This window comes from Grampus griseus (genome assembly GCF_964374135.1).
Source record: "Grampus griseus genome assembly, chromosome: X".
Lineage (NCBI taxonomy): Eukaryota > Metazoa > Chordata > Mammalia > Artiodactyla > Delphinidae > Grampus > Grampus griseus.
This window is the reverse complement of record NC_138999.1, coordinates 86,434,286-86,452,955: the sequence shown is the minus strand read 5'-3', so window position 1 is coordinate 86,452,955 and position 18,670 is coordinate 86,434,286. Positions and strand designations below refer to the sequence as shown.

General features: G+C 40.9%; 1 protein-coding gene across 1 annotated transcript; it reads right to left on the bottom strand.

Annotated features, from left to right (window-relative positions):
• Positions 1-401: 401 nt before the first annotated feature.
• On the bottom strand, positions 402-16,272 carry TNMD (tenomodulin; the record flags this gene model as incomplete). The annotated part of the gene is made up of 7 exons (XM_082681866.1): positions 16,152-16,272; positions 15,855-15,986; positions 6,585-6,725; positions 6,273-6,374; positions 2,897-3,050; positions 1,092-1,258; positions 402-611 (listed from the first exon to the last, which is right to left on the bottom strand). Exons 1-7 carry the CDS (start codon positions 16,197-16,199, stop codon positions 402-404), a joined length of 954 nt encoding a protein of 317 aa, XP_082537992.1. The 5' UTR covers positions 16,200-16,272.
• Between the last annotated feature and the right edge of the window lie 2,398 nt (positions 16,273-18,670).

The window sequence follows — 18,670 nt, the reverse complement described above, 5'->3', positions numbered from 1 at the left end:
ATCAGTTATGGGGTCATTTTGTCATCAGCCCCTATTTCCACTTTCTCAATACAGCCTAGTAAAATACAGTATTTGAGAATCCTTATGCTTTGCCCTTTCCTACTCCCCAAACCTGATGAAATGCAAGTTTTTATTGTTGTCTTCCATGTGAGACGGATCTGCTCCATTTCAGTTGTAGGGAATATTCTTAACAAATACTCACCCAGTGTGTTCAGCAGCAATCAGGCCATTAATGATGATGTAGAAGTTTATTAGAACATGAAGAGAAGAATTACCTACAAGTAATTCCGGAGTGCTGGCTACCAGGAGCCAAAAGCCTCATAGGCAGAAATTCATTGAATAGCATGCATTTATTATATGTTGGCTGCCAGAAGTTTAAGCACTTGAGCTCAGACTTGCTATTAAACCCTCCCCAGCATGCGGGCCACCCACCAGTTGCAAGGCATGATGACACGACAGATAACCCGCCCTCCTTGGTAGCAGTATGGATACGGGTAGTAACCTAGTAAAGGTTCACAGACGCGGCGGCAGTAGCGGTTGCCTCGACGGCAGTAAATACAACAATAACCTCTCTCATCCAGCATGGGGTCGAATTCTATTCCATTTTCAGTCTGAAAGAAGAAGAAGCCAGTGTTGGAGGGGGCAGGTTCACTAGGAAGAGGTCTGCCAAGCAGGGGAGGAGTATAAGACTATAGGAGTTGGGGACTGGTGAGCAATTAAGTTCCTGAGCCTGGTCTTGGAGATATATCAATGGATTAGATCAAGATTGATTTTATTTTTTTTAATTAACAAAATTTTAGAACAACTTTATTGAGGTATAGTTGATTTACAATGTTGTGTTAATTTTTGCTATACAGCAAAGTGATTCAGTTATACATATATTCTTTTTCATATTCCTTTCCATTATTGTATATTACAGGAGATTGACAAGATTGATTCTGAATGAGTCTTCTAGGGATTCCAAGCTTCTTAAATATTTTTTTCTTAAAACAATGACCATTATCCTTTCAGTGACTTTGATCTGAGGGGTAGTGAGTTTTGTGAAGGCTCTTTGTTTTTCCCCTAACAAGAAAAACGTGAACAGAACTCACATAGTCATTGATTGGGAGTTCTTCCTCACTTGCTGCTTGTCTGGTGTGACGGGTCTTCACCTTCACTTGAGGGACCACCCACTGCTCATTTTGTTCAATGCCTTTTTTTTCATTGGTAGGAAAGTGAAGGTCTTCACCATCCTCCTCAAAGTCTTGTAACTCTGAAACTAAGGTAATAAACACAAAGTTGTGACACAACTGCTTTGCTTGGGGAACTAGCATTTGGGGATAGAGATTTTCATTGTGTCTTCTCACTGCCATCATTTAGGCATGAATGAACCACTTTTCCAAGCTCCTGCAGCTGATATCTTACGGAGATCTTCCAAAAGAAATTTGACCATTCCCATGTACATAGACTTCTTTGCTCATTTGGCATCACTTACTGCTTTGCCTTATTAGCATATTAAATTAAAAACTGAGGGCAGGGGACTTTGGTGTCTCCTACAATGATTTTACCCACGGCAGGTGCTCAGTAAATATTTTTTTGGTTGCCTGGTTTGATTCAGTGCCCTCTGTCCTCCTTCCTCATCCCTTCTCTTTCCTGTCTTAAAAAATTTTAAACTTGGTATTTAGAAATTATCTTAGATTTACAGAAGAGTTGCAAAGATAGTACAGACTTTCTGTATACCTTTCACCCAATTTCCCCTAATGTTAGCATCTTACATAACCACAGTACAATGATCAAAACTAAGAAATTAGCATTGGTACAATACAATTAACTAAACTACAGACTTTATTCAGATTTCATCATGATTTCCACTAACGTCCTTTAGGAGAAGAATGTTGAAGCAGAAGTTGTAGTAATTGCACTTAGTTGCTTTATTTTTGCTGGTTGTGTCTTTGTTGCTGCGAGTGGGCTTTCTCTAGTTGTGGGGAGCGGGGGCTACTCTTCCTTGCAGTGCGTGGGCTTCTCATTGCGGTGGCTTCTCTTGTTGAGGAGCACGGGCTCTAGGCGCATGAGCTTCAGTAGTTGCAGCACTAGGGCTCAGTAGCTGTGGCTCGCGGGCTTAGTTGCTCTGTGGCATGTGGGATCTTCCCGGACCAGGGATCGAACCCGTGTCCCCTGCATTGTCAGGCGGATTCTTAACCACTGCACCACCAGTGAAGTCCCTAGTTGCCTTTTTTAAAGGCCAAAGAGTACCAATAGATGCCCGCATTGGTTAGAGCATTCTCTCTTGGGAAATGTAGTAATCTATGCTGTCCAGAATGAGGGAGGCCAAATTCTATACTAGGTGGGCAGAATAAGATGTCCAGGGACTTTGCCCTCTCTATGGGCTGACTGGAAGTTGAGAGCTGGAGTCTTTTACTCTGGACCTTTCGCACGCAATTACTTTTATACTGGTTCCTAAAATAGCCACAAAGAAATTTGTATTGCAGTGACTGTCCTATCATCCGGGGAGGATGCCACCATTTGACATAGAAAATCCTTCTTGAGACAACAGAGCATTGTTTTGGCTCTTCTCTCCTCTGTTCTTGGGTTGGGTACACAGTGGTTTGAGCCATAGTCTGGTAGCCCGACTGCAATGAATATAGATGTGCAGAGAGAGACAGATTAGCTTTTCACTATCACTACTCACATTAAGGTGGCGTTACCTTTGCTGGGATATTTAAAAGCCTGTCAGCATTAATTTATCTGATTTATAACTTGGCTGTGAAAAATTCCCTCCTCACTGGCAGTCAGCATATACAGTTTCATGTAAGAAGATATAAGCTGATCATTTGTTTTCCTAGAAGTGTAGTCTCTGAATGCTGGAAATGTTACTGACTTTGGAAAACAGAGGAGGAGGAGGAGAAGGAGGCCATACCTGCTATTAGAGTGGGATTGATCCAATACATGGTCACGTTATCACAAATCTCCAGAATTTTGGAATTTTTGAGAAAGTCTCGGTTTTCAATAGGCTTTTCTGCTGGGACCCAAATCACTGACTGTTCAAAGAAAGTTGTGGTAATTTCTTCATTCTGAGAGAAGAAAGTAGTTCAGGGTGGGGATAGGCAGAGAAATTAATAAAATGAGTGAGACATTATGGGACCCTGGAAAATACCATATTTCGAGTCTGAATAATAATTCCAGTCCCAGAGCTCCCAGTGAAGTAGGTGCCCTTGGGAGAGTTAACAACTGGTCCCTCCCTCTCCCATCTAACAGTAGGGCTGCTCACTGAAACAGGAGCCTTCTCGGCTACCATTTCCCTTAAAGTCAGGAAGGCTTTCCGTCATTTTCTGGGTCTCCCACTGGGCCATGTATGTTTTAATTGGGGCTTCTGGAACCCTGAGTGATTTACATTTGTTTTCTTTCTTTTAAATGGATGTTGTGAGTGCCCGCCTTGTTTTAGGTTTATGACTAGGATTGCAAGCTGAATTTGATCTCAAGCTGAAAAACACTCCTATAATCCAAATTGGTGAAATCACTTAAGTAGCAACAGAACCTAATATTTTGGTTTTACAAGACTGTGTGTTAATGGTATAGTTGTAGTACCAAAGATACTTTGTTTCAAAGTCAGGTCTAACTTGTGACTTCACTGGCCTTACTACTATTTTACTCCTTTCATTCTAGACGCTTAGAATTTGTCTCACAGGATGTTTTTTGTTTAGGCAGCCTCTCTTATATTGTCAGGAATGCCCCCTTCTCTTCTGTTTCTAGTGTTGGAAGTAGTTGTCTTGTGTACCTAGTTCTTAATCATTTGTCTCCTGGGCTTTGACATTTTTTTCCCCTACTCTTAATAAGGTTTTTCCTTTTCTCTTTTGTTTCTTTCTAGCTTTATGATTTCAGTGTTTTTATTCTTTGAAATATGGCTTTGTATAATTTTTCTCCTAGTCACTTAAAAGTCTCATCTTAGCTCCTTTGCCCTTGAGTCTGTAAAGACTTGGGATGCATTGAAAGGGACTGTATAAAATGAGGTTTGTACGTTGACTAGCTTTGTTAGCAAAATCAGGGCTATTTATATACCTGCTCTGCATCTTTAACATGTACAAAGTATGGATACAGTGGTGAGGGAAGTGCAGAATAAGAGGGTTTTTGTCATTCAGGACCACAAATTTGTCTCATAAAAAAAATCTGTAGCCTGAATAAAAAAAAGTAGGATTTTCTTGAAGATAAAGCAATTTCACTATCATGAGATGAATACTTGTGGTATTTAGACAACCTGACAATATTAACTGAAGAATAAATTGGGCCAAAATGAGACATTATGGGCCTTTGTGTTTAACGTTTTTTTTTTTTTTTTTTTTTTTGCCATGCCGCATGTGGGATCTTAGTCTCCCTGCAGTGGAAGCACGGAGTCTTAACCACTGGACTACCACGGAAGTCCCAGCCTTTAACTTTTTCAGAAAAATAAATCTTGTTGTATCAGTTTGGGAAGTATTGCTGGCTCGCCCTACTCAAACGCTTACATTATTTTCTGTAAAAAGCAGCATATGATATTGGGTATAATAGCTTTTTATCTTCTTGATTCTCCTTTCATCTTACTTTTGCCCCTAATATCCTGGAAGTTGTTCTCTTCCTCAGATGCATCCAAATTAGGCTTATTAAAAAAAAATCTCCAAAACTTTTCACTTGCCATAGACCTTGGGAGCAGAGCATCGTCTTTGGGGGAAATCTTCTTTTTCTTAGAAATTCTAGGAACCAGGGTCTGTAACTTCTCTGGACATGAGGAGACTAATATCATGTCTGTGGGAGCCAGTGACAACCCTGAGACTTGGGTAATGGAAAGAAAAAAGTGATCCCCACACCACCTCACCCCCCAAAATAAGAAAAGTAAAAGAAAAAGATAAATGGGTAGATGAAAATTAACATGGAGAGAGTTGGGCAGGAGAAAAGTGAAAAAGAACCTGGGGGAGACAGAAGAAAATGAAAGAGGTATTTACAGTATATAGAGTGGCCACTGTGCCATTGGCATAATCTCAGTTTAGATTTGCCAGTTAAACACTAAAACAAATCAACCCAACCCAATATTTGTTTCTTCTGGCTACAGTGGAGGTAGGCTGTCATAGATAGCAGCATACCATAATTACAGTCAGGATATTCAGGGAAAAATTAAGTCTCCTAGGCCTTACCGATGGCTGTATTTTAGGCAATAATCCTCCATCTCCCACCAGGCCTATAGCGGCCATTCAGCAATTGCATTGGTGCCCTAGGTCAGGGGTCCCCAACCCCTGGGCCTGTTAGGAACCTGGCTGCACAGCAGGAGGTGAGCAGCGGGCAAGCGAGTGAAGCTTCATCTGCTGCTCCCCATGGCTCCCCATCGCTCGCATTACCCCCTGAACCATGCCCTGTCCCCAGTCCGTGGAAAAATTGTCTTCCATGAAACCGGTCCCTGGTGCCAAAAATGTTGCGGACCGCTGCCCTAGGTTACCTCACCATGGCCTGGGAGTGTGCTTTCAGAGAATTTGTATTATACTGTAGTTCTCACCTTCCTTACTTTTGTCTTTCCTAGTGATATGTTAAAGGTGGATTATTCTATTAGCAGCCCAGCATAAAATGGTAAGGTGAATGAACTGAAATCTTTTTTAATTTAATTTTTAATTTTTTATTGAAGTATAGTTGATTTACAATGTTGTGTTCGTTTCAGGTATACAGCAAAGTGATTCAGTTATATTTTATATATAAATATATATATGTATATATATTTTTTCTTTTTCAGATTCTTTTTCCCTATAGGTTATTACAAGATATTGAGTAGAGTTCCCTGTGCTATACAGTAGGTCCTTGTTGGTCATCTATTTTATATATAGTAGTGTTGAATTAAAATCTTTAGAATAGGTGAATGTCACAGTGTGACAAAAGTGGCAAGGATCCAGGTGGCCTTGGGACTTTTTTTCAGGACTTTATCTTTGGCAGGATTGGTTTTGTTCCTCCGGCTCACCCCTTTTATCAGAAATCTTTGGTTTGGAAGCAAATGTACATAATGGTTACCTGGGTATAAAAGTACAGCGTTGGACTTAAAAGCATGAACTTTAGGTTTGTTGAAAGGCCTGAGTTCAAGATCCCAGTCTGCTCTGCACTAGCTGTGTAACCTTGGACAAGTCACTTTTTGGTCTGCATCTGAAAATGGGGATGATAATAGTACCTGTCTATAGGGTTGTTGTGAGAATCAAATGAGGGTAAAGCATTTAGTCCAATGTCTGACACAGAGTTAGCCCCCATAAATTATGGCTTTTACTATTACTATTATTTTTCTTACATACCTCATCTATTTCTTCCTCTGGTTCAGAAAATTCAGGAATCACTTTAATCTGAGTTTTGATGAAGCATTTTTGAAGACCTACAAAGTAAATGCCAGTGTATCCCTATAAAACAGACAAAAAATAACAAAACTTCCTGAAATAGCCACAATTAATGAGTTTCATGGTTTGTCAGGGCCCCAGGCTGGCAAAATTTGATTTCAAAGGGAAAGCTTTGTCTTATAAATTAAATGGAGGCTACAGGCTATTTTTAACTTGACTCAAATGTTCTAATATTTTAAGTGGGAAGCTTTAGGGGGAAAAGATCCAACTTACATTTTTAAAGTCATGCACTTCCAATGTTTCATCAGTGCCATTTCCACTTCTGAATATTTCAGTTCTGGTCACGGGATCAATTTCCATGTAAATCTTCTTCTTCTCTCCGTTGCTGTAGAAAGTGTGCTCCATGTCATATGTCTGGGAGAACAGAGGAAAACAAGCTCTAAGATACTCAGTATGTCCCTTCATAAGACACTTTAATTGGGTAATATCTGGGGCACCTTCTTTTTCCAGAGCCTTTGCAGAGAGGTGCCATCTCAGCAGCTTGCCGTTGGGAATTCTCTGAGACTCGAGATTAAAGTGAGGTGTTTCTTGGCACTGGAGCTGATATGGGGATCCCTTCAGAGCCAGTATTTTGTATTCAAGCCAAGTTGCTGAACTAATTACTAACAATTCCAACAGTTTTCTTGGCAGCCTTGAATAAATAGCAAATGATATTTTGCAAGCAGCCTATAAGGTGTTTTCCACTTGTGGTAAGCAGAGGAATCACCAAAAACCTATACTGCTTCTTTAAGCTACCACTTCCCTTTCTAAGTACGCAGTAGTCACCCACTTACTCACTGTGAAATTCACTAGGACTGAGAAAGAGATTTGAACAGATTTAGAATGCTTAGGCATTACTCTTTATCTTATCCATCCAGGCATTTAATATTGTCTCAACAGTCTCGGATCTGTACTTTTTAGACTCTGAAAACTCTGAAGACCATTCTCCTTGGTGAACATTAGATAATCGTCTTACTCTGACCTCAATGGCTTCCTTTTGTCCTTTAAGCGCCAGGAAACATTTACTGCCTTCCCCTAACCTTTTCTGTTATGGGCTAACCAAATTCATTCAGTTGATTCCTGATTTTTCTTTTCCAAACCCGATTCAGCTGACTTCAAGTTCTCCAGATTCTCCTGCATATAGAATTCAACAGCTGTGAATTGTAATATGCACTATGTAATATGGAGTCTCCCAAGAAGATCGCCTTGGCAAAGCTGCATATCAGGTTGCTCTTGAGTGGTTGAAACAAAACCCCAGACTCTCTCCTACCCTCTAAAAGAGACAATTTTGCTAAGGGCCAAAAGGACCAGTCCCATAGAGTATCCCAGTCTATTAATAAGCCCATTACTTATAACTGAGGACATGTTTATAGCTAGAAGCAAATAAGTAACCTAAAGGAATTTGTTACCTGTCACAAACCAGGCCAGACTTGATGGTGCCGTGTGGAAGTCTATCTTATCCCTGTTGTTAGGAGGCCTTTGGCTATCGAGTTTTTTCATTCTCATTTTTCCTTATGAAAAACATTTGGTAAAGTAAAAACCTGAAAAAGCAAGTCATCTACAGGGCCATTGTTGCTTTCTAATAATACTGTTCCCAGTGGTAGTCTTGTATTGCTTGTGCTGGGTTGGGTTGTTTTTTAATGTCTGCCGGTATCTGTGACTGAATGTTAGTATAACCTGGTCAAATTTTCCCCACCTCAAGTAGAAAAACAAATTGGAAGGGTTTGTAGAAGCAATATTACTTCAAGTGTGAAAAGTTGATGTAGTCGCTGAATAGGAAAACAAGAGACAATGTCATTTACCTTTTTGCTGCCCTACAGTGCCTTGGACATGGTTAGAGCTGAAGTATATATTGAACACATTTTCCCCATCAATGGCAAATTCTCATCTTCCTAAAGAGAGGTTTTGAGCATTGGCAAGGTCTTTTAAGAGACCATATTTTAAAAGGGGAAGGAAAACAGTATTTAGAACTTTCCAGCAACTGCAGAGTTAACACAGCTAGTCTGGCCTGCTTTGTGACAGGTAGAAAATTCCTTTAGACTTGCTATTTGCTTCTAGTTATAAATTTGTCCTCAGTTCCAGCTCTGCAGCCAGCTTGAGAAACTTCTACCTATGGCAACAAATTGAGCTCTCAGTGGGCCTGACCTAAGTAGAGGAGAGAGGCATCTACTTCAGATCCAGCCTTGTCAGATCTCCCAACATGGGGGAATTTCTTTAGAAATACTATCCATTGTTGAGACAAATGTCGACACCACTAGTCATTGGGGGTGGGGTGGGGTGTTTGTTTCATCAGTAGCACAACTGATGGATTATTGCACGGAAAAATGAGGTTGGAGACTAGGGGAAGTTGGAACACTGCCTACCTGGGCAAAAGGGAAAATACAGGCTGTATTTTCAATCATTGGTAGAAGACTATGGAACCATACTGGTGACATTTAGGATTTCAGTGTACTTCTGTGGAATGAGTTTTCCTGCACTGTTGGCAATGCACTTCACTTGGACACCTTGCTAGATGAAAACTATTGGAAACTGCCAAGCTCAGCAGATCTTGATTATTTTCAGCATTCTTTCAAAGAGGTTTTTTTTTTTTTGGTAGGGGAGGAGGGGTCCATTCTGATTGTATTCATTCACTAGCATGTTGCCTTTCTGTTTGTAATGGTAGTGGGCTCAGAATGACTTCATTTTTATGTAAAATCTGGGTGGGGGGGTAGGGAGCTATATATTCACTCAGATGGAATTCACTATCAAAGGTGCCCTTTTGGAACAGACTGTCCTTTGTCTAGGAAGATGATGCTGGTGGCCCACTTTGGACTGCTTAGGGATGGGTTTGAGCAAATCCAGACATACTGTCTCATCCGGGTCCCTGTGGAGCACATTGCCTGGGTAATGGCTATGCAAGCTTCACTGGCCCATATGAAGACTGAACTCATGCCTTTGGCTTCAGAAGTACCTTTCTGTCTACTAAGCTCATTGGCTCAGGGGCTGAGGGTCTTTCTGGAGATGAGGGAATAAATGGTTTTGTCCCCTCCAGGTGCAAACTAAAGCAGAGAAGGATGACCGGTCTGTGAGAAGTGTGAGTGGGCTCCCAGTAGTTCATCTCAGACTGCCTCCAGCTCAGCTTTATTCCAGGAAGGACAGAGTATGATGAGAAGTACACTTCCACCAAACCGGCACATTAGGGCAAGTTAATCTTTGGTGCTTCTAGCTTCCCTTTTCTGTTCTTTTTATATCCTGACCTCTTTGTACCTTCGTAGCCCTTCCTCCTCTTTCCATCTCCCTCTATTCCTCTGTCTCCTATCTAGACATCTAGGAATCTCATGGTGCTTCAGGTACCTCATATCAAAGAAGAAATCAATCTGACAACTGATCTCACACTAAGGTATTAGTGATGGGTGTTTGTCTGTTAAAAAAAACACACTAAGGTATTAGTGATGGGTGTTTGTCTGTTAAAAAAAAATGAGTGCAATACTTAACTCAAAGGAATGAATTACTAATGGTGGTTTTTAAGCACAATGGCACCAGGAATAAGAGATATATTAAGGGCAAGGGCATCTTTGCAGCAGCGCTCAAATGGGTTCCCACTCCATCCACACATAAGGCTGGTCTCAACTATGAAGGTCCAGAACACTGGCGTTGGACAGGTAAACCAATGGGTGGAATATGACTCAGAAGTAAAACGAGATAGATACGTGGTGAACCCCAAGGAGTTAGGGATGTAAGAAGACCACACTGACAAAACGTGGAGAGAACACAAACTCATTTCTCTTCCCTGCTCAGGAATTCTTTCCTCAGTCCAGTTAAATTCTCCACTCAGGCAGCAAATGAGCCCTAACATCCTCCTTTCACAGTTTGCTGTGTTTTCTGGCCTCAATTTGTGACCATCTCTGAGATCAAAAAAGAAAGATTTTTATAAAAAGTAAAGCTGCCTGAGACCTCAGTGTGATGGATCTGTTTCGGGGCAGGTAGCTTTAGCTTGTCCTGAAAGGGATTTGAGGACATTTGGCTTAGGTTTGTTTTTTGAAGCCTATGATTAATCTAGATGTTCTTCTCTCCACCTTCATTTCTTACTGTCTGTTTATGAGGTACACTCTCCAAAGGTGAAATACATGCTCAGAAGAGCTGGCTAGCAGGTGTTAGGCTGGAAGGAAAGGAAGGGAATGCATTGTATTATATTATACCAACCTAGCCTGTGGGAATTAAAGGGCCTCTGGGTATTTCTTTAACCAACACAGAGCAGACACATTGTTTCTTATGCAAAGTTGGACTCCTGCATCTTCAGTCACCAGTTCTCAGTCCTGAAAAAAAACTGGCATAGGCAGCACAGACATTCCTCTTTTTCAAAAAGAAAAAAAACCCATTTCTTTCATGTCGAACAGCGGTCCCCAACTTTTTGGCACCAGGGACCGGTTTCGTGGAAGACAATTTTTCCACAGACCGGGGGTGGGGGGAGGATGGTCCAGGCGGTAATTCAACTCCTGCTGTGCCACCCGGTGCCACAGACCAGTACCTGCTGGGGGTTGGGGAGCCCTGATCTAGATCCTCAAGCTGGCTTGGAAGTTTCTCCCTACCCACTACCCTCACCACTCCTTATTCTTAAATGCAGCTGAAGAATAGTGAAAAGAGTCTCTAGACCAGGTTCTAGTCTTAGCCTCAACTCTGCCACTTACAAGCTGTGTGACTTTGGACAAGTCACCAAGTGTCTCTGGAGGCTCAGTTCCCATCTTTATCTCTCACCCATTGCCAAATGCAATGTTGAATAGTTGACAAAATCAATTTTTTAAAACATTGAAATGTAGTTGATTTACAATGTTGTATTAGTTTCTGGTGTACGGCAAAGTGATTCAGTTATCCATATATATAAAATATATAATAATATATATATTCTTTTTCAGATTATTTTCCCTTATAAGTTATTATAAGATATTGAATATAGTTCCCTGTGCTATACGGTAGGTCCTTGTTGTTTATTTATTTTATATATAGTAGTTTGACCAAATCAATTCTGTTCAGATTTGGCTAACACCTGTCAGGTTGAACCGTTGGACTGCTACTACCTGTTGATTTCCTGGGCCGCTTTCCCTACAGTAGCCCCAATCCCACTCTCAGCCACTGAAGGACAGCTCCCTTTGAAGACCTAGGTATTTTCTGGCTGGTACCAAGTAAGTTGCCCAGCAAATGCCTTAGGAGAATGAAGAGACTGAATACGAATGTGCCCCTAGTAGCCGGAGTCCTACTCTACATAATCGATGCTGCCCCTTGGCAGCCGAGACCAAGAGCTAACCCGTGACAGTGGCTGGACAAGGGTGGACTTTGCTCTTGAAATGGTTTGAGAGGAAAATGAAGTCTTTTTAAAAATGCTGACGTGGCACCATCTGGTGAAGCTCAGTCCCCCTGCTAAAGAGGTTTCAGCTCCATCTCCGTCTCTTCCCTTGAGGGGATGAAATGCTTCTCCAGACCCACATTTTACCTATCAAACTGCTGTGTAGGAAAGCCCAGGGAACTCGGGGAAGAAAGTTGTATCTTTGTGAAGAAAGATAAGTGAAGATAAGTGAAAAGATAAGTGAAGATAAGTGAAGAAAGTTGGTCTCTGGCCAACTTAAAGAAATAGGCACAGGAAAGCCCGATCCAGACTTAGCAGGAAAGTGCTTTTTCTGAGCAAAAGATTTTCAGCCTAGAGTGCTGTTGGGCCTGCAGTCTTGAATAAAACTCTTTTAATGGTCATCTGCAGTTGAGGTGAGGGGGAGGCCAGATGGATGCCCACATATCCTACCCCTTCTCATCTCATCCTGGTAGTATGCAGAAGTTGAGGAGACATCCCCAGGAAACTGTGGATTGCTGTGTGGGCTTTAGGACTTAGCCTTTCAAAATAGCCCTAAAGTCACCAGGCGGTTCCTATATATGGCAGGAAGGGCAGCATTTCATTAATTTAGTTTATTATTCTTCTGCCTCATTCTACAAAGGATTGGAAGGGATAGGCTACAAGGTCTGTGTTACATCTATCAATTATTGGTTTAAAGGCTGGAATTTTTCTGAATTGTTTTCTCTATGTTGGATGGATTAGCTGGGGAGTTGATTTCTGATTGTTTCAGGTTTAATGTGTAATACAGGGAGCTTTAAGCAAGAATGTTTCTCTTGGGAATCTGCTTCAAAGATGTCTGGGCAGTCACTGCCTGAAAGTGAAGTCTTGTGATGCTCTCTCAAAATCTCTGGGAGTGAATAGGTCCTCTGCTTGGTTGAGAAAGCTGAATACAGAACTCGATGGACCAGCTTTCATTCAGCTCAAGTGGCTTCTGTATGTGGCTGTGGGTTGGGGATCTGTAGCCTGTAAGGGAGTGCAACAGCTCTCCGAAAGTTAGTCTTCCTTGTTTCATTTTATTTTCATCTCTCTCTCTCTCTCTCTCTCTCTCCCCCCCCCGTTTTAGATCAAGAATCTGGATATTTTAGGGCTTCCCTGGTGGCGCAGTGGTTGAGAGTCCGCCTGCCGATGCAGGGGACATGGGTTCGTGACCCGGTCGGGGAAGATCCCACATGCCGCAGAGCGGCTGGGCTAGTGAGCCATGGCCGCTGAGCCTGCACGTCCGGAGACTGTGCTCCGCAATGCGGGAGGCCACAACAGTGAGGGGCCTGCGTACCGCAAAAAAAAAAAAAAAAAAAAAAAAAGAATCTGGATATTTTATCCCCACCAAGGTGGGAGGTAATAGAAGGAGGAGGGGGGAAATTACTGGCATGGAAATGTCAACACCAGATGTGGAATGTTAAATAAACACTTAATTATAAACAGATGTCAAAAGCAAAATAAAAAGGATGTGTGGCGGAGACTAGAGGAGCAAATGCTAAGAACTTGGAGAAAGTCCCGGGATGCCAAACACATCACTGTCATCCATAAGCACAGCAGTATCACCGGTTCTCTCCACCAAGGGCCCCAAGAGTCCCCACAGGTCCCACAGGCTTGTAAAGGAAAGTCCAGAAGAGCCTGGGTTTTAATCTGCTAACTGCTGTTTCTTGCCAGGCCATACTCTTTAGGGGAGCCTCTTTAATTTGTGCAAGATGCCTGGATCCTTTTCCTCTGCAAATCTTCTTCCAAGACCAATCTGACTACTCTTCACTTCCCAGCAATCATAAGTCAGCTCTGAGGCAGGCTTATTGGCAGCCCTAGCCATTGGAAACAACAGATGTTCCCTGGGGCTTTTTGTCTGGGAACTAAAGGTAGTGGGCTTAGTGGAGCATCCACATCTCCAGCTGGTTCCTCAGTTTGCAATGGACCCAGCCTGGTCTTGTGGGGAAGGCCGGGACTTAAATATCAAAGGCAGTAAATTGTAACTCCCCATTGGAACAGAGAACAAACAACCTTTGTTTATGGTGGAAAAACTTGCCCCAGGAGACACCTATTTATCGTCTTTTACCAGATTACTTTGTAATGATTTTGTTCATTTCTGAGAATCCCTTTGCTAAAAATCACATCCTAAGACCGATTACTTCTTGAGAGATTTGGTTCTTGATAAACTTTATTTGGTAGCATACCTCACCTCTTCTGTGCATGCAGTGACTCATTTTTACATTTGGTTTGAGGAATCACAGGATTGCTCCTTATAATGTATTAAAAAGTGAACTGGAGTGAGAATCAAAGACAATATAACACAGAAGCAGAGGTGACCATGGGCTCTGTTAGTGAGCTTGGCACCTTACTAGATAAAAGCAAGGTCCCCACCTAGTCATTTATAGTTGCACCGAGACAAATAGCATTGTAAGTTTAGAAAAACACATAAACTTTTTCAAAATAGAATTTGCAATTCCAATGGCTAAAATAAAACTAGAAAAACCATCTGGCCCCTTGTTCAGGCAAACATGTATGGGTGGTCAGAAGGGCTAGCTACCTACTACACCCAGCTAAGAACATTATGGCCATGGAGGATGAAAGGGTTTATTCTCCTCTAACCCATCTGTAATTGTCAAGAGGATCCAAGATTCAATTTGTGGGACAGCATGTTACCTTGGGAATTAGCTAAGTAATAGCAGAATTGGATTGGTATGCATCTTGGCACTCTTAGTCATTTGCTGTTTCTTTCCTGATCTCAATTACTTTGCCCACCTTGCTAGTCTGAATATAGGTGGCTTCTCTAGAAAGACATGTGAACAGTAAGCAGTTCAGAAGCAGAGAGCAGTGGGAGAGATAAGAGAAAGGGCTAACTATAGGCAATGGATGATGCGTGAAATCCTTTCTGGAACAAGGTATAAATAAAAAAGCAAGTAAACAAAGTTTGCTATTCATTCTCCCTCTGACTTAAACTTGATAAGGTAGCCTCTAGTACTAAATGAAAGTGGGTATGGTAGCAGAGGTGAAGAATCCAAAGGTGGCTATGCCTTACTTCTCTGTTTTCTTTTGGACACTTGTCCACTTGATTTTCTATTTTCTACACTTCCTCACCCCCTGCCTCTCCTTCCTCATTGATCCATATTCTTTCCTCTCTGCTCCTATCACTCCTTTGACTCCTAATGGTTCATACCAATTATCTTCTTGTATTTTATCCTCCCTACTGGATTTTTGCCTTTCCCTTCCTACGTCTGTTATCAAATAGAAATGAGCATCCCATGACAACAAATTAATAATAATGGTAGCAATAACAACATCCCACATGCAGAGAGAAAAATGTAGCAAAGCCAGAAAACCATCTTCACCGTTCATAGCTTGTACATTTATTAATTCTCTTTCAAATGGAAATTGTTGGCATGAAGGGACTATGATTTTCTTTGGGTCACATCTAAACTTAGCCACTGTGTGTGAGCCCGGGAGTAACAATAACACTAAGGTACACTAATATCAACTACAATGCAGCCAAGCTTCACCAAATAACCATAGTATCAGAAGCGTGATATCTGTGATTAATGACTTGGTGTCACTTTTCTACTTTGTAGCATTACTATTTCAGTGGGACACCAACGACTGTGGCTCGTGAGAAGCTGAAAAGCTCTAGATTTTTTGGTTTTCTTTTTTGAGTCACAAATAAACATGAATTTAGGTATGAGAATTGCTCCTTCTGAAAAGGAGTTTGCTGCCTGTCCTCACAGCAGATTCATTAAGTCAGAAACATAATCCCTGAAAATCCTTTGCTCCCATTTCTCATGGTTTCTTCTTATGTGGTAGTATAATTACTTTTCCATCAGTTTCTGCCCAGATAATTGAAAGAAAGATGGAAAGTATTTTTTCTTACAGTAAAAATTTTGCTTCTGTGAGGAATCTTAACTCCTTATAAAACATAATAAAAGAATGGGTAATTCTACATCTTATCATTGCTAACCAAAATGCAGAAAACATATTTTTCCTTTACCAAAATAATTAGGCAAAAAAGAGAGAGCAAACCTTGACTGAGTTTTTCATACCACCAAAAAATATACACAAAAAGAACTTAATGACTTTCATTTTCAGAGTAATATATATGTCAATCACTAATTAAATTCAATCAAACTCAAAACAGAAACACTGGATAATAATGTGCATTTACTCACTTTTTTGGGTGTCTCAGGCCAGAAGTGCTTGCTCCCCCAAAACAGGACAATTAGAGTTAGGGCGAGGATACCAAACACCAGTCCACAAATCTTAAGTGATTTACATATCTTCTTGGATTTAGAAGCTTCTGCCTAAGCAAAGAACAGAGAGAATAAAACAATACACAATAGCCCTTAAAATTGCAAGCCATAATTCAAAGTCACTTGATTTCACTTTTTAATGTTCATATTGCAATATGATAAATCTGTGAAGCCATGCTTCTGCTCAAAAGGGAATAAAAATATGAATCAACTTACATTTAGAATGTGACAGTCCTCACAGTTCTCTGGAGGATTCTTTGCCATGGTCTCTCAGCACACAGCACTCTTTCCCTGCTTTGAGAGGACTAAGAGACCACTGCTGAGGTGGAGTTGCAAGTGAGTCGGCTAACAGATGCCAGAGGAGAAGCTGAATTTATATGGCTCAAATATGTCATACCAGAGCCTGAGGGAGCCCAGGGGGCTCCTGTGCTGCAATTTGTTACATAGATATACCCATATATGTATATAACTTCTGTGCACAGAATTCCATCCAGAATGGCAAAGACAGAAGGTTATAATGAAAACTATTGTCCTGGGGGTTGGTTTGGAAGGGGACCAAGCCTAGGACACATTGAAATTATTTTTCACTATGAACTTAAAATATCAGTGGCAACACACACTGCACACTCCAGAAATAAGCAAACAAAACAAAAAAAGAGGAATGAAGTTCTAATTTCAATTCCATTTGCTCTAACAAATATTTATTGCAGGCACTGTGCTTGGTGTAGGAGATTCAGGAATGAATAAGGTAGTGCCTTCTTCACTATGTTAAAGCTCTTTGAGGACCGAGATCAATAGGTAGTCAACTAATTATAATCAGAAACAAGATTTAAAAGGTTAATTATACGTTTTCTTTCTCTCTTCATTCTCTCTCTCTGATTATTTTCCTTTCCTAGGCTCTCTTCCTCAATCTGTTCCTTAATGTTGATATTCCTTATGGTTCTATCTTTGATGATCTTCTCATTCTATATATACACTTCTTGGATGATCTCATCCACTCTCACAATTTAAAATATCACCTATATATCAATGATTTCCAAATCTGTATCTATAATTCCACTGTCTTTTGAATTTCAAAGCCATTTGAATATCTCTGCCTCGATGGACCTCAGGAATCTCAAAACTCAACATGTCCCACACCAAACCCTTCTTCTTTTCACAACCCCTGCCCCCAACCTACTTTCTTTCCCATGTTCTTAATCTTGCTTGGTGGCTGAATTAGTTTGCTAGGGCTGCCATAACACAACAGAAATTTATATTCTCACAGCTCTGGAGGCTAGAAGTCCAAGATCAGGGTTGGTTTCTTCTGAGGCCTCTCTCCTTGCCTTGTAGATGGCTTTCCTCATGTTCACATGTTCCTCATGTCCCCTTCTATGCAGGTATATGCCCTAATCTCCTCTTCTTATAAGGGCACCAGTCATATTGGATTAGGACCTATCTGTACGATTTTATTTTTCCTTAATTACCCCTCTAATGGCCCTATCTCCAAATACAGTCACATTAAAAAATAATGGGCATTAGGACTTCAACATATGAATTTAGGTGGCTGGGAAGGGCACAATTCAGTCCGTAACAGTGGAACCATTACTCACCCAACCTCCAAAACCAGAAACCTGTGGTTTGTCCTAGACTCTCCTCTCTTTGTCACATTCCCTTATCCAATCAGTGACCAGGTATTTTTGATTCTAAATTATTACATCTATCAAAGCCATTCTTTTCTCCCTATATTGACTTTTAAAGCCTTAGTTTAGGTTGTCATCTTCTCTGATGAGTCTCAAGTCCATATCTCTAACCCAGGCTGCTCTTAGGGCTCCAGACCCATGGGTCTATCTAACCTGCTAGACATCCCCATTTGGATATCCTAGAGGTACCTCAAATACCACATGTTCCAAATGGAATTAATTATCTCTCCTTCCAAATATACTCTTCTTTCTACATTATCTCTCTCACTAAATGGCATGATGATCAGTTTCTAGAATAGAAACCTCCAAATGATCTTTGATTTCTTCCTGTTTTGCCTATCTAGGCCTCCATGCCTAATCAATTATTAAATCCAGTCAATTTTGCCTCTGAATTATCTTCCCAATCTTATTCTCTCTATCCTCAACTTCCACTGTCTTAGTTGAGGTTCTCATAGTTACTTTTAGTGTTGCAATAGAGTCCTAACAGGTTTTCTTGCCTCCAATCCACTTCCTTCAAGATGATCTTTTCTAGGGCTCAAATCTGAGGATAATGTCTCCCCTGATTAAAATCCTCTGTGTTTATTCATTGTCTATTAAATCAAAGCTACTTATGGTGACCTCATAGGCACTTCATGGTCTTGACTCTGCCTAATCCCTCCAAGCCTTGATTTTGGACAATTTCCTCCATAGATGGAGCCAACAGGGTATCTTAGCTGGGCAGAGTCATGGAGCATGTATGTGGGACTTCATCCACATCCTAATATCTTGAAGAAAAATAATTTTCTAACTGTTGCTGACATGTTCATGCATGAAGTTGATTATGGAAGTTATGAAATATAAATCATGGTTCTATTTGTTCTACAATTCTTTGGCCAACCTTAAAAAAAGAAAAAGAAAGCTATGAGAGCAGTCTTATGAAGAAACCCATGTTTATTGTGTTAGATGGTACCTCCTCAACAATGTTACTCACACTATGCTTCCAATGCCTTCCTTACACCTTATGCTTTAGTGATTCTGAGCACCCTCTATTATTTTACTCTACAGGACATTTTC